General features: G+C 36.6%; 1 protein-coding gene across 3 annotated transcripts in view; it reads right to left on the reverse strand.

The window, feature by feature from the left end:
• LOC121387428 (1-phosphatidylinositol 3-phosphate 5-kinase-like) overlaps positions 1-17,542 on the reverse strand; it is a 126,458-nt gene that overhangs the window by 80,641 nt on the left and 28,275 nt on the right. For all 3 annotated transcript variants that reach the window (XR_005959818.1, XM_041518540.1, XM_041518539.1), the window contains exons 15-17: positions 15,444-15,623; positions 12,154-12,294; positions 10,277-10,403 (exon numbers count right to left, since the gene is read on the reverse strand). Coding sequence is in view for 2 of the 3 variants with exons in the window: in XM_041518540.1 (XP_041374474.1) it covers positions 10,277-10,403; positions 12,154-12,294; positions 15,444-15,623 (448 nt within the window). In the remaining variant the exon portion in view is untranslated. The remainder of the gene's footprint in view (positions 1-10,276; positions 10,404-12,153; positions 12,295-15,443; positions 15,624-17,542) is intronic.

A 17,542-nucleotide genomic window follows, 5' to 3' on the forward strand; every position in this document is an offset into this window, starting at 1 on the left:
AGGAGCATACAGTAGAAGGAAGTTACAGTCACGTGACCGGAACTAGAGAGGAGCATACAGTAGAAGGAAGTTACAGTCACGTGACCGGAACTAGAGAGGAGCATACAGTAGAAGGAAGTTACAGTCACGTGACCGGAACTAGAGAGGAGCATACAGTAGAAGGAAGTTACAGTCACGTGACCGGAACTAGAGAGGAGCATACAGTAGAAGGAAGTTACAGTCACGTGACCGGAACTAGAGAGGAGCATACAGTAGAAGGAAGTTACAGTCACGTGACCGGAACTAGAGAGGAGCATACAGTAGAAGGAAGTTACAGTCACGTGACCGGAACTAGAGAGGAGCATACAGTAGAAGGAAGTTACAGTCACGTGACCGGAACTAGAGAGGAGCATACAGTAGAAGGAAGTTACAGTCACGTGACCGGAACTAGAGAGGAGCATACAGTAGAAGGAAGTTACAGTCACGTGACCGGAACTAGAGAGGAGCATACAGTAGAAGGAAGTTACAGTCACGTGACCGGAACTAGAGAGGAGCATACAGTAGAAGGAAGTTACAGTCACGTGACCGGAACTAGAGAGGAGCATACAGTAGAAGGAAGTTACAGTCACGTGACCGGAACTAGAGAGGAGCATACAGTAGAAGGAAGTTACAGTCACGTGACCGGAACTAGAGAGGAGCATACAGTAGAAGGAAGTTACAGTCACGTGACCGGAACTAGAGAGGAGCATACAGTAGAAGGAAGTTACAGTCACGTGACCGGAACTAGAGAGGAGCATACAGTAGAAGGAAGTTACAGTCACGTGACCGGAACTAGAGAGGAGCATACAGTAGAAGGAAGTTACAGTCACGTGACCGGAACTAGAGAGGAGCATACAGTAGAAGGAAGTTACAGTCACGTGACCGGAACTAGAGAGGAGCATACAGTAGAAGGAAGTTACAGTCACGTGACCGGAACTAGAGAGGAGCATACAGTAGAAGGAAGTTACAGTCACGTGACCGGAACTAGAGAGGAGCATACAGTAGAAGGAAGTTACAGTCACGTGACCGGAACTAGAGAGGAGCATACAGTAGAAGGAAGTTACAGTCACGTGACCGGAACTAGAGAGGAGCATACAGTAGAAGGAAGTTACAGTCACGTGACCGGAACTAGAGAGGAGCATACAGTAGAAGGAAGTTACAGTCACGTGACCGGAACAGTCAGAGAGGAGCATACAGTAGAAGGAAGTTACAGTCACGTGACCGGAACAGTAGAGAGAGGAGCATACAGTAGAAGGAAGTTACAGTCACGTGACCGGAACTAGAGAGGAGCATACAGTAGAAGGAAGTTACAGTCACGTGACCGGAACAAGAGAGGAGCATACAGTAGAAGGAAGTTACAGTCACGTGACCGGAACTAGAGAGGAGCATACAGTAGAAGGAAGTTACAGTCACGTGACCGGAACTAGAGAGGAGCATACAGTAGAAGGAAGTTACAGTCACGTGACCGGAACTAGAGAGGAGCATACAGTAGAAGGAAGTTACAGTCACATGACCGGAACTAGAGAGGAGCATACAGTAGAAGGAAGTTACAGTCACGTGACCGGAACTAGGGAGAGTAGAAGGAGCATACAGTAGAAGGAAGTTACAGTCACAGTGACCGGAACGGAGAGAGGAGCATACAGTAGAAGGAAGTTACAGTCACGTGACCGGAACTAGAGAGGAGCATACAGTAAAGGAAGTTACAGTCACGTGACCGGAACTAGAGAGGAGCATACAGTAGAAGGAAGTTACAGTCACGTGACCGGAACTAGAGAGGAGCATACAGTAGAAGGAAGTTACAGTCACGTGACCGGAACTAGAGAGGAGCATACAGTAGAAGGAAGTTACAGTCACATGACCGGAACTAGAGAGGAGCATACAGTAGAAGGAAGTTACAGTCACGTGACCGGAACAAGAGGGAGCATACAGTAGAAGGAAGTTACAGTCACGTGACCGGAACTAGAGAGGAGCATACAGTAGAAGGAAGTTACAGTCACGTGACCGGAACTAGAGAGGAGCATACAGTAGAAGGAAGTTACAGTCACGTGACCGGAACAAGAGGGAGCATACAGTAGAAGGAAGTTACAGTCACGTGACCGGAACTAGAGAGGAGCATACAGTAGAAGGAAGTTACAGTCACGTGACCGGAACAAGAGGGAGCATACAGTAGAAGGAAGTTACAGTCACGTGACCGGAACTAGAGAGGAGCATACAGTAGAAGGAAGTTACAGTCACATGACCGGAACTAGAGAGGAGCATACAGTAGAAGGATTTAGGTCATCCCATTGGCTTTTGGGATGTTCGGACCACAGACTACTAGCCATGGAGGAGGGGGGGGGGGGGGGGGTGCACTCGTTTGAGGACAGGTAATGTGGAAAAGAAAATGTTCAATTGTTCAGAAATCAGATTATTACGGTCAATGACAACTTCCACACCATTGTTTTAGCCTCATATGTAATTAATATAACATACAAATGTATCTAATGCTAAAGACAATTTTTGGTTGTTATATTTGATGAATGCTACAACTGGGTGTTTTTTTATTTGATCTTTTAAAACTTAAAAGGTAATATTATCTCTACACATGAAATATAAATAAAAATATGTCGGTGTGAAAAATATGGTATTGACAAATATCTTAATAGGTGTGAAGCTGATCTTTACAAAAATGCATCCCGCATCACGATTAAAAAAAAGAAAGAAAAATGTCAGCATTCATATGAAGTCAATTTACATTTCCCGACAAAAACAATAAACAACTGCAAAACACTTTAAAAACTTGAAGTGACACTTATGACATATTTATTGTGTACCTATAGTTGTTATTATGAAGGCAGACCGACTAACCGCTAGGTATGAAGTACAACTGACATTTGATGAATACTAATGCATCTCAAGAAATATATTGTTAAATTGTACCATTTTTGAAATATGGCTATGAAGAGACAATTATCGTTAGATATGTTATATTTATTGTGTAGCTATAGTTGTTATTATGAAGGCAGACCGACTAACCGCTAGGTATGAAGTACAACTGACATTTGATGAATACTAATGCATCTCAAGAAATATATTTTTAAATTGTACCATTTTTGAAATATGGCTATGAAGAGACAATTATCGTTAGATATGTTATATTTATTGTGTAGCTATAGTTGTTATTATGAAGGCAGACCGACTAACCGCTAGGTATGAAGTACAACTGACATTTGATGAATACTAATGCATCTCAAGAAATATATTTTTAAATTGTACCATTTTTGAAATATGGCTACGAAGAGACAATTATGGTTAGATATGTTATATTTATTGTGTAGCTATAGTTGTTATTATGAAGGCAGTCCGACTAACCGCTAGGTATAAAGTACAACTGACATTTGATGAATACTAATGCATCTCAAGAAATATATTTTTAAATTGTACCATTTTTGAAATATGGCTATGAAGAGACAATTATCGTTAGATATGTTATATTTATTGTGTAGCTATAGTTGTTATTATGAAGGCAGACCGACTAACCGCTAGGTATGAAGTACAAATGACATTTGATGAATACTAATGCATCTCAAGAAATATATTTTTAAATTGTACCATTTTTGAAATATGGCTATGAAGAGACAATTATCGTTAGATATGTTATATTTATTGTGTAGCTATAGTTGTTATTATGAAGGCAGTCCGACTAACCGCTAGGTATGAAGTACAACTGACATTTGATGAATACTAATGCATCTCAAGAAATATATTTTTAAATTGTACCATTTTTGAAATATGGCTATGAAGAGACAATTATCGTTAGATATGTTATATTTATTGTGTAGCTATAGTTGTTATTATGAAGGCAGACCGACTAACCGCTAGGTATGAAGTACAACTGACATTTGATGAATACTAATGCATCTCAAGAAATATATTTTTAAATTGTACCATTTTTGAAATATGGCTATGAAGAGACAATTATCATTAGATATGTTATATTTATTGTGTAGCTATAGTTGTTATTATGAAGGCAGACCGACTAACCGCTAGGTATGAAGTACAACTGACATTTGATGAATACTAATGCATCTTAAGAAATATATTGTTAAATTGTACCATTTTTGAAATATGGCTATGAAGAGACAATTATGGTTAGATATGTTATATTTATTGTGTAGCTATAGTTGTTATTATGAAGGCAGACCGACTAACCGCTAGGTATGAAGTACAACTGACATTTGATGAATACTAATGCATCTCAAGAAATATATTTTTAAATTGTACCATTTTTGAAATATGGCTATGAAGAGACAATTATCGTTAGATATGTTATATTTATTGTGTAGCTATAGTTGTTATTATGAAGGCAGACCGACTAACTGCTAGGTATGAAGTACAACTGACATTTGATGAATACTAATGCATCTCAAGAAATATATTGTTAAATTGTACCATTTTTGAAATATGGCTATGAAGAGACAATTATCGTTAGATATGTTATATTTATTGTGTAGCTATAGTTGTTATTATGAAGGCAGACCGACTAACCGCTAGGTATGAAGTACAACTGACATTTGATGAATACTAATGCATCTCAAGAAATATATTTTTAAATTGTACCATTTTTTAAATATGGCTATGAAGAGACAATTATCGTTAGATATGTTATATTTATTGTGTAGCTATAGTTGTTATTATGAAGGCAGACCGACTAACCGCTAGGTATGAAGTACAACTGACATTTGATGAATACTAATGCATCTCAAGAAATATATTTTTAAATTGTACCATTTTTGAAATATGGCTATGAAGAGACAATTATGGTTAGATATGTTATATTTATTGTGTAGCTATAGTTGTTATTATGAAGGCAGTCCGACTAACCGCTAGGTATGAAGTACAACTGACATTTGATGAATACTAATGCATCTCAAGAAATATATTTTTAAATTGTACCATTTTTGAAATATGGCTATGAAGAGACAATTATCGTTAGATATGTTATATTTATTGTGTAGCTATAGTTGTTATTATGAAGGCAGACCGACTAACCGCTAGGTATGAAGTACAACTGACATTTGATGAATACTAATGCATCTCAAGAAATATATTGTTAAATTGTACCATTTTTGAAATATGGCTATGAAGAGACAATTATGGTTAGATATGTTATATTTATTGTGTAGCTATAGTTGTTATTATGAAGGCAGACCGACTAACCGCTAGGTATGAAGTACAACTGACATTTGATGAATACTAATGCATCTCAAGAAATATATTGTTAAATTGTACCATTTTTGAAATATGGCTATGAAGAGACAATTATGGTTAGATATGTTATATTTATTGTGTAGCTATAGTTGTTATTATGAAGGCAGACCGACTAACCGCTAGGTATGAAGTACAACTGACATTTGATGAATACTAATGCATCTCAAGAAATATATTTTTAAATTGTACCATTTTTGAAATATGGCTATGAAGAGACAATTATCGTTAGATATGTTATATTTATTGTGTAGCTATAGTTGTTATTATGAAGGCAGACCGACTAACTGCTAGGTATGAAGTACAACTGACATTTGATGAATACTAATGCATCTCAAGAAATATATTGTTAAATTGTACCATTTTTGAAATATGGCTATGAAGAGACAATTATCGTTAGATATGTTATATTTATTGTGTAGCTATAGTTGTTATTATGAAGGCAGACCGACTAACCGCTAGGTATGAAGTACAACTGACATTTGATGAATACTAATGCATCTCAAGAAATATATTTTTAAATTGTACCATTTTTTAAATATGGCTATGAAGAGACAATTATCGTTAGATATGTTATATTTATTGTGTAGCTATAGTTGTTATTATGAAGGCAGACCGACTAACCGCTAGGTATGAAGTACAACTGACATTTGATGAATACTAATGCATCTCAAGAAATATATTTTTAAATTGTACCATTTTTGAAATATGGCTATGAAGAGACAATTATGGTTAGATATGTTATATTTATTGTGTAGCTATAGTTGTTATTATGAAGGCAGTCCGACTAACCGCTAGGTATGAAGTACAACTGACATTTGATGAATACTAATGCATCTCAAGAAATATATTTTTAAATTGTACCATTTTTGAAATATGGCTATGAAGAGACAATTATCGTTAGATATGTTATATTTATTGTGTAGCTATAGTTGTTATTATGAAGGCAGACCGACTAACCGCTAGGTATGAAGTACAAATGACATTTGATGAATACTAATGCATCTCAAGAAATATATTTTTAAATTGTACCATTTTTGAAATATGGCTATGAAGAGACAATTATCGTTAGATATGTTATATTTATTGTGTAGCTATAGTTGTTATTATGAAGGCAGTCCGACTAACCGCTAGGTATGAAGTACAACTGACATTTGATGAATACTAATGCATCTCAAGAAATATATTTTTAAATTGTACCATTTTTGAAATATGGCTATGAAGAGACAATTATCGTTAGATATGTTATATTTATTGTGTAGCTATAGTTGTTATTATGAAGGCAGACTGACTAACCGCTAGGTATGAAGTACAACTGACATTTGATGAATACTAATGCATCTCAAGAAATATATTTTTAAATTGTACCATTTTTGAAATATGGCTATGAAGAGACAATTATGGTTAGATATGTTATATTTATTGTGTAGCTATAGTTGTTATTATGAAGGCAGACCGACTAACCGCTAGGTATGAAGTACAACTGACATTTGATGAATACTAATGCATCTCAAGAAATATATTTTTAAATTGTACCATTTTTGAAATATGGCTATGAAGAGTCAATTATGGTTAGATATGTTATATTTATTGTGTAGCTATAGTTGTTATTATGAAGGCAGACCGACTAACCGCTAGGTATGAAGTACAACTGACATTTGATGAATACTAATGCATCTCAAGAAATATATTTTTAAATTGTACCATTTTTGAAATATGGCTATGAAGAGACAATTATGGTTAGATATGTTATATTTATTGTGTAGCTATAGTTGTTATTATGAAGGCAGACCGACTAACCGCTAGGTATGAAGTACAACTGACATTTGATGAATACTAATGCATCTCAAGAAATATATTTTTAAATTGTACCATTTTTGAAATATGGCTATGAAGAGACAATTATGGTTAGATATGTTATATTTATTGTGTAGCTATAGTTGTTATTATGAAGGCAGACCGACTAACCGCTAGGTATGAAGTACAACTGACATTTGATGAATACTAATGCATCTCAAGAAATATATTTTTAAATTGTACCATTTTTGAAATATGGCTATGAAGAGTCAATTATGGTTAGATATGTTATATTTATTGTGTAGCTATAGTTGTTATTATGAAGGCAGACCGACTAACCGCTAGGTATGAAGTACAACTGACATTTGATGAATACTAATGCATCTCAAGAAATATATTTTTAAATTTGAACCATTTTTGAAATATGGCTATGAAGAGACAATTATCGTTAGATATGTTATATTTATTGTGTAGCTATAGTTGTTATTATGAAGGCAGACCGACTAACCGCTAGGTATGAAGTACAACTGACATTTGATGAATACTAATGCATCTCACGAAATATATTTTTAAATTGTACCATTTTTGAAATATGGCTATGAAGAGACAATTATCGTTAGATATGTTATATTTATTGTGTAGCTATAGTTGTTATTATGAAGGCAGACCGACTAACCGCTAGGTATGAAGTACAACTGACATTTGATGAATACTAATGCATCTCAAGAAATATATTTTTAAATTGTACCATTTTTGAAATATGGCTATGAAGAGACAATTATGGTTAGATATGTTATATTTATTGTGTAGCTATAGTTGTTATTATGAAGGCAGACCGACTAACCGCTAGGTATGAAGTACAACTGACATTTGATGAATACTAATGCATCTCACGAAATATATTTTTAAATTGTACCATTTTTGAAATATGGCTATGAAGAGACAATTATGGTTAGATATGTTATATTTATTGTGTAGCTATAGTTGTTATTATGAAGGCAGTCCGACTAACCGCTAGGTATGAAGTACAACTGACATTTGATGAATACTAATGCATCTCAAGAAATATATTTTTAAATTGTACCATTTTTGAAATATGGCTATGAAGAGACAATTATCGTTAGATATGTTATATTTATTGTGTAGCTATAGTTGTTATTATGAAGGCAGACCGACTAACCGCTAGGTATGAAGTACAACTGACATTTGATGAATACTAATGCATCTCACGAAATATATTTTTAAATTGTACCATTTTTGAAATATGGCTATGAAGAGACAATTATGGTTAGATATGTTATATTTATTGTGTAGCTATAGTTGTTATTATGAAGGCAGACCGACTAACCGCTAGGTATGAAGTACAACTGACATTTGATGAATACTAATGCATCTCACGAAATATATTTTTAAATTGTACCATTTTTGAAATATGGCTATGAAGAGACAATTATGGTTAGATATGTTATATTTATTGTGTAGCTATAGTTGTTATTATGAAGGCAGACCGACTAACCGCTAGGTATGAAGTACAACTGACATTTGATGAATACTAATGCATCTCAAGAAATATATTTTTAAATTTGAACCATTTTTGAAATATGGCTATGAAGAGACAATTATCGTTAGATATGTTATATTTATTGTGTAGCTATAGTTGTTATTATGAAGGCAGACCGACTAACCGCTAGGTATGAAGTACAACTGACATTTGATGAATACTAATGCATCTCACGAAATATATTTTTAAATTGTACCATTTTTGAAATATGGCTATGAAGAGACAATTATCGTTAGATATGTTATATTTATTGTGTAGCTATAGTTGTTATTATGAAGGCAGACCGACTAACCGCTAGGTATGAAGTACAACTGACATTTGATGAATACTAATGCATCTCACGAAATATATTTTTAAATTGTACCATTTTTGAAATATGGCTATGAAGAGACAATTATCGTTAGATATGTTATATTTATTGTGTAGCTATAGTTGTTATTATGAAGGCAGACCGACTAACCGCTAGGTATGAAGTACAACTGACATTTGATGAATACTAATGCATCTCACGAAATATATTTTTAAATTGTACCATTTTTGAAATATGGCTATGAAGAGACAATTATGGTTAGATATGTTATATTTATTGTGTAGCTATAGTTGTTATTATGAAGGCAGTCCGACTAACCGCTAGGTATGAAGTACAACTGACATTTGATGAATACTAATGCATCTCAAGAAATATATTTTTAAATTGTACCATTTTTGAAATATGGCTATGAAGAGACAATTATGGTTAGATATGTTATATTTATTGTGTAGCTATAGTTGTTATTATGAAGGCAGACCGACTAACTGCTAGGTATGAAGTACAACTGACATTTGATGAATACTAATGCATCTCAAGAAATATATTTTTAAATTGTACCATTTTTGAAATATGGCTATGAAGAGACAATTATCGTTAGATATGTTATATTTATTGTGTAGCTATAGTTGTTATTATGAAGGCAGACCGACTAACCGCTAGGTATGAAGTACAACTGACATTTGATGAATACTAATGCATCTCAAGAAATATATTTTTAAATTGTACCATTTTTGAAATATGGCTATGAAGAGACAATTATCGTTAGATATGTTATATTTATTGTGTAGCTATAGTTGTTATTATGAAGGCAGACCGACTAACCGCTAGGTATGAAGTACAACTGACATTTGATGAATACTAATGCATCTCAAGAAATATATTTTTAAATTGTACCATTTTTGAAATATGGCTATGAAGAGACAATTATCGTTAGATATGTTATATTTATAGTGTACAAAGCAAAACGGAATCAGGGCTAGCTCTGTCACTCATGAAACAATTGGCAAATTTTAGTTTAATCTGGTGAAAATAGTTCAGTAATAATTGATATCTTGTTGGAAAAGAGCTTGTTTTGGTGAAACAACCCCTGCAATTAAGAAAACGTTCACCGCAAAAAACAAGCAGCGGAAAAAAAATTCTAATATAGTCCATAGAAAAAAAAAAAAGTGCTGTGGAGAAATAAAAACTCCACGGCAATCTCCACGGCATTGCCGATTGCTGTGGGTAACTGCAGGGGTTGTGAAATTTTCTGATCACCCCGAGGTAGCCCTGTGATGGTACAGTAAACGTTCTGTTGACTGTTTTAGATCAATATTTGTCATAATGAAGACAGACCAACTAACCACTGGGTAGGAGGTACGACTGACACTTGAAGGTGTGGCAGAACCCCAGGGTGGGGCGGCTGACCAGACTGTCAATGGATGGAACGATGTCAGCCTGGGTGAATCGCGCCAATCTCTCCATCACTCGCTGAAACAGAAAAATACATGTGTTATCACTAGGTTATCCAGGGTGGGGCAGCTGACCAGACTGTCGATGGAGAGAACGATGTCGGCCTGGGTGAACTATGCTCTAGTGTCTCCATCACTCACTGAAACAGAGAAACACACACACATGCTTTACCACTAGACTAATCAAGATTCAAGCTGGACCACCAAATTAATCAGAAAATGTTGAGAAAATTTGGATCGTTTTCTCTTCTAGGAATACTTGGCCTGACCTCATACAATAGCATATTTCCCCAACGTTCAATGCGCTCAGGAGAAAGAAGGAAACTTCAGTCAGGTAACAAAAACAGGAAGCAGAGGAATCCTTGGAAGATTTTTGAAGCCATCCCATTGGCTGTTAGGATGTTTGGACCAGTCTACTAACATAGCTGGGGTGGGTAGGGATATGCCACTGTATGAGGTCAGGCTAAGTAGACAAGAAACTAAGTTTTTTTAAAATCTGTAGTCAAATTCAGGTTTAACTAACTGCACAACTAGAATGACGGTTGATCTACAAATCATTTTTTAATTAACATATTGGCAAATTAATAATTGAAATATATCTTCACCACATTCAGCTTTAATTCGCATTTGGGTCCAATGTGGGTGCTGGGAGAGTGCATCACCACCTACAAATTTCCCTGAAATTCTCATTTAAACAAAAATAATGTATTAATTGCTTTATTAGTGGAGATGTGAAATCTTGGTTGGAAGAATATTTCTGGGGAAGACTGCCATTAAGCTACATTTGCTTCCTGTAATGCCCATCACACACTTTCCAACAAAGCCATTACTGATTAGTCTGTAAATGTGTGCAGAGCAAAGTCGCAATTATCACATATAATCTGTAGTTTTGCCATGTCATCTGCCTTGGGTCCTGTGCCTTAAATAATAATGAGTAATGAGTCTGAGATTTTAATATCATGGCAATGCCATACAAATTGTATGCATGTCACCTGACTCTACGGTTTGAATGAATGAATGAATGTTTAACGACACCCCAGCATGAAAACTACGGTTTGAAGTTTTATAAGTACAAGTCATGAATTTGCTTAACCTTCTGACTACTGCAGCTGAGATATCTCACCCGACGTCACGCCAGTCGACATACTGTACACTGTATACAGTGCATTCCCCAATTCATATTTCCTGCTGTTTTGCACACGACACTCACCGGAAACGATTTATTAACAGGAAATGGAATACAAGTCAGCTTCCTGTTTCTTTAGATTTTGTATTTTAATGCATTATACCTTGGAATTTTGTATGTATTCTCGCTTGACAACAATGGCAGCACATCGCGGTTATTTTCAGGGATCGATAGCCGATTGTGACAGCTAAATTTGATTATCTTACCAACAACGAAAATTACCAAATATTGGGATATGAATCGTAGTTTTTTTTTTTTTAAATTCTGGTCAGAAAACCACTGTTATGAGGAATTATGGACATATAATGATATATACTGGACAGCTGGCCACATATGCCCATAAGTAAATGTGACTTTTTAAATTTTTTGCCTCATTTTAATCAACATAAACCAATCTAAAATATTATCAAAATTAGAAAAACCCATGAAAATAATACTTTATTTTATGAATTTTTAAAACATATAAGTGAATTTATTTTAGTAAAAATTATAAACTCAACGTGGTTTTTGTCAAAAATTAATCCAGTAGTCTAAAGGTTAATGCTGACATTTAACATTAATAAGACTTCATGAATGAACTCACCAGTTTAACATTGAACACCAGTGTGACTCCCTGGCTTAGGAGAAACTCCTGGGCCAATCTGGACACGGATTTCTCTACGATCACAATACTGGGGCGGAATGCTGTGATCTTCGACACACTGTTCCTCAGAAACTCGCGCTCCTGTAAGAAGATTGACAAGATTTTAAAATGAAACATTAATAAGCTACACACTCAGGTCGAACCAACAGGTACATAAAAGATCCCTAGCATCAGTAGTTCCAGTCCCTCTCTCTCTCCGTCTTTCTCTCTCTCTCTATCACTATTTCTATCACTCTGTCTGTCTCTTTCTCTCACTCACTCCTGCTCTCTTACTATTTTTCTCACTCTCTCTCTATCACTGTCTTTTTCTCTCCATCACTCTCGCTCTCTCTGTCTCACTATCTTTCTCTCTCTATTACTTTGTCTGTCTCTTTCTCTCTGTCACTCTCGCTCTCTGTCTCACTATCTTTCTCACTCTATCACTCTGTCTCTGTTTGTCTTTTTCTCTTTGTCACTCTCGCTCTGTCACTCTCTCTCTATCACTCTGTCTCTGTTTGTCTCTTTCTCTCCTTCACTCCCTTTCTGTGTCTCCCTCTCTATCACTGTCTCTTTCTCTCCTTCACTCCCTCTCTCTCTGTCTCACTTTCTCTATCACTCTGTCTTTTTCTCTCCTTCGCTCCCTCTCTCCGTCTCACTCTCTCTATCACTCTGGTCTCTTTCTCTTCCTCGCTCCTCTCTCTGTCTCACTTTCTCTATCACTCTGTCTCTTTCTCACTCCCCCTCTCTCTGTCTCAATATCTCACTCTCTCTATCATTCTGTCTCTGTCTGTCTCTTTCCCACCTGGAAAATCTGTGGCTCCAGTGATGAGAACCTGTTTTTTAAGATACTAAGTTCTCTGACCTGGAGAATCTGTGGCTCGTGATGAGAACTTGTTTTTTTTTAAGATACTAAGTTCTCTGACCTGGAGAATCTGTGGTTCCAGTGATGAGAACTTGTTTTTTTTAAGATACTAAGTTCTCTGACCTGGAGAATCTGTGGCTCCAGTGATGAGAACTTGTTTTTTAAGATACTAAGTTCTCTGACCTGGAGAATCTGTGGCTCCAGTGATGAGAACTTGTTTTTTAAGATACTAAGTTCTCTGACCTGGAGAATCTGTGGTTCCAGTGATGAGAACTTGTTTTTTAAGATACTAAGTTCTCTGACCTGGAGAATCTGTGGCTCCAGTGATGAGAACTTGTTTTTTAAGATACTAAGTTCTCTGACCTGGAGAATCTGTGGCTCCAGTGATGAGAACGAGTTTTTTTAAGATACTAAGTTCTCTGACCTGGAGAATCTGTGGCTCCAGTGATGAGAACTTGTTTTTTAAGATACTAAGTTCTCTGACCTGGAGAATCTGTGGTTCCAGTGATGAGAACTTGTTTTTTAAGATACTAAGTTCTCTGACCTGGAGAATCTGTGGCTCGTGATGAGAACTTGTTTTTTTAAGATACTAAGTTCTCTGACCTGGAGAATCTGTGGCTCCAGTGATGAGAACTTGTTTTTTAAGATACTAAGTTCTCTGACCTGGAGAATCTGTGGCTCCAGTGATGAGAACTTGTTTTTTAAGATACTAAGTTCTCTGACCTGGAGAATCTGTGGCTCCAGTGATGAGAACTTGTTTTTTAAGATACTAAGTTCTCTGACCTGGAGAATCTGTGGCTCCAGTGATGAGAACTTGTTTTTTAAGATACTAAGTTCTCTGACCTGGAGAATCTGTGGCTCGTGATGAGAACTTGTTTTTTAAGATACTAAGTTCTCTGACCTGGAGAATCTGTGGCTCCAGTGATGAGAACTTGTTTTTTAAGATACTAAGTTCTCTGACCTGGAGAATCTGTGGCTCGTGATGAGAACTTGTTTTTTAAGATACTAAGTTCTCTGACCTGGAGAATCTGTGGCTCCAGTGATGAGAACTTGTTTTTTTTAAGATACTAAGTTCTCTAACCTGGAGATGAGAACTTGTTTTTTAAGATACTAAGTTCTCTGACCTGGAGAATCTGTGGCTCCAGTGATGAGAACTTGTTTTTTAAGATACTAAGTTCTCTGACCTGGAGAATCTGTGGCTCCAGTGATGAGAACTTGTTTTTTAAGATACTAAGTTCTCTGACCTGGAGAATCTGTGGCTCGTGATGAGAACTTGTTTTTTAAGATACTAAGTTCTCTGACCTGGAGAATCTGTGGCTCCAGTGATGAGAACTTGTTTTTTTTAAGATACTAAGTTCTCTGACTTGGCGAATCTGTGGCTCCAGTGATGAGAACTTGTTTTTTAAGATACTAAGTTCTCTGACCTGGAGAATCTGTGGCTCCAGTGATGAGAACTTGTTTTTTAAGATACTAAGTTCTCTGACCTGGAGAATCTGTGGCTCCAGTGATGAGAACTTGTTTTTTAAGATACTAAGTTCTCTGACCTGGAGAATCTGTGGCTCCAGTGATGAGAACTTGTTTTTTTAAGATACTAAGTTCTCTGACCTGGAGAATCTGTGGCTCCAGTGATGAGAACTTGTTTTTTTTAAGATACTAAGTTCTCTGACCTGGAGAATCTGTGGCTCCAGTGATGAGAACTTGTTTTTTAAGATACTAAGTTCTCTGACCTGGAGAATCTGTGGCTCCAGTGATGAGAACTTGTTTTTTAAGATACTAAGTTCTCTGACATGGAGAATCTGTGGCTCCAGTGATGAGAACTTGTTTTTTTTAAGATACTAAGTTCTCTGACCTGGAGAATCTGTGGCTCCAGTGATGAGAACTTGTTTTTTAAGATACTAAGTTCTCTGACCTGGAGAATCTGTGGCTCCAGTGATGAGAACTTGTTTTTTAAGATACTAAGTTCTCTGACCTGGAGAATCTGTGGCTCGTGATGAGAACTTATTTTTTTTAAGATACTAAGTTCTCTGACCTGGAGAATCTGTGGCTCGTGATGAGAACTTGTTTTTTTTAAGATACTAAGTTCTCTGACCTGGAGAATCTGTGGCTCGTGATGAGAACTTGTTTTTTAAGATACTAAGTTCTCTGACCTGGAGAATCTGTGGCTCCAGTGATGAGAACTTGTTTTTTAAGATACTAAGTTCTCTGACCTGGAGAATCTGTGGCTCCAGTGATGAGAACTTGTTTTTTAAGATACTAAGTTCTCTGACCTGGAGAATCTGTGGCTCCAGTGATGAGAACTTGTTTTTTAAGATACTAAGTTCTCTGACCTGGAGAATCTGTGGCTCCAGTGATGAGAACTTGTTTTTTTTAAGATACTAAGTTCTCTGACCTGGAGAATCTGTGGCTCCAGTGATGAGAACTTGTTTTCCACTCTCTGGTACTCGATAGCGCCACGGAGCAACATAATCTGAGGGTTTGAGATCTGTTGCTGCATCTTCTTGTGAGCTATGTTCTTGGTGAACATAACACCATGCAGCATACTTGTGTCTGTCTTCTGACCTCCGGGAATCTACAAGTTAAAAAATATATCATGTATTTCATAAGAGCAGGGCTTTATATACAGATAAATAGTTGTTAAAATAAAATTTAAAAAACCCCAGGTTTATACAAATCTCAGACAACACAGTATTATTTAAGATATTAAATACTCTGGATACAAATATATGTTATCAGTGGATGGATGTATGGATGGATGGACTGGTGGGTGAATGAATGGGTGAATGGATGATGAATGAATGGATGGATGGACTGGTGGGTGAATGAATGGGTGAATGGATGGATGATGAATGGATGGATGGATGGATGTATGGATGATGTCTGGGTGAATAGAATATGGATGAATGGATGGATGGATGGATGGATGGATGGATGATGTCTGGGTGAATAGAATAATTTAGGTGGATGGATGGACAAATATTTCTATGGTGGAACAAAATTAATGAAGAAGGAAATGAAGGGACAGAAGCATGGACAGGCAGACGGATGGATGGCTGGTCCTAAACAACTCACCTTCTTTATGTGGATGTACTTGTGTATGTCCCAAACGACTCACCTTCTTTATGTGGATATACTTGTGTATGTCCCAAATGACTCACCTTCTTTGTGTGGATGTACTTGTGTATGTCCCAAACGACTCACCTTCTTTACGTGGATGTACTTGTGTATGTCCTGAATTACTCACCTTCTTTACGTGGATGTACTTGTGTATGTCCTAAATGACTCACCTTCTTTATGTGGATGTACTTGTGTATGTCCTGAATTACTCACCTTCTTTACGTGGATGTACTTGTGTATGTCCTGAATTACTCACCTTCTTTACGTGGATGTACTTGTGTATGTCCTAAATGACTCACCTTCTTTATGTGGATGTACTTGTGTATGTCCTAAATGACTCACCTTCTTTACATGGATGTACTTGTGTATGTCCTGAATTACTCACCTTCTTTACATGGATGTACTTGTGTATGTCCTAAATGACTCACCTTCTTTACATGGATGTACTTGTGTATGTCCTGAATTACTCACCTTCTTTACATGGATGTACTTGTGTATGTCCTAAATGACTCACCTTCTTTACATGGATGTACTTGTGTATGTCCTGAATTACTCACCTTCTTTACGTGGATGTACTTGTGTATGTCCTAAATGACTCACCTTCTTTACGTGGATGTACTTGTGTATGTCCTAAATGACTCACCTTCTTTATGTGGATGTACTTGTGTGTGTCCCAAACAACTCACCTTCTTTGTGTGGATGTACTTGTGTATGTCCCAAACGACTCACCTTCTTTATGTGGATGTACTTGTGTATGTCCTGAATGACTCACCTTCTTTATGTGGATGTACTTGTGTGTGTCCCAAACAACTCACCTTCTTTATGTGGATGTACTTGTGTATGTCTGACTCAACTCACCTTCTTGATGTGGATGTACTTGCGTATGTCTGACTCAACTCACCTTCTTTATGTGGATGTTCTTGCGCATGTCCCAAACGACTCACCTTCTTGATGTGGATGTACTTGTGTATTTCCTAAATGACTCACCTTCTTTATGTGGATGTACTCACCTTCTTTATGTGGATGTACTTGTGTATGTCCTTCTTTATGTGGAATGTGTACCTCACTCACCTTCTTTATGTGGATATACTTGTGCATGTCCTAAACGACTCACCTTCTTTATGTGGATGTTCTTGCGCATGTCCTAAACGACTCACCTTCTTTATGTGGATGTACTTGTGTATGTCCTAAATGACTCACCTTCTTTACGTGGATGTACTTGTGTATGTCCTAAACGACTCACCTTCTTTATGTGGATGTACTTGTGTATGTCCTAAATGACTCACCTTCTTTATGTGGATGTACTTGCGTATGTCTGACTCAACTCACCTTCTTTATGTGGATGTTCTTGTGCATGTCCTAAACGACTCACCT

The sequence above is a fragment of the Gigantopelta aegis genome, chromosome 13, assembly GCF_016097555.1.
Source record: "Gigantopelta aegis isolate Gae_Host chromosome 13, Gae_host_genome, whole genome shotgun sequence".
Classification (NCBI taxonomy): Eukaryota; Metazoa; Mollusca; class Gastropoda; order Neomphalida; family Peltospiridae; genus Gigantopelta; species Gigantopelta aegis.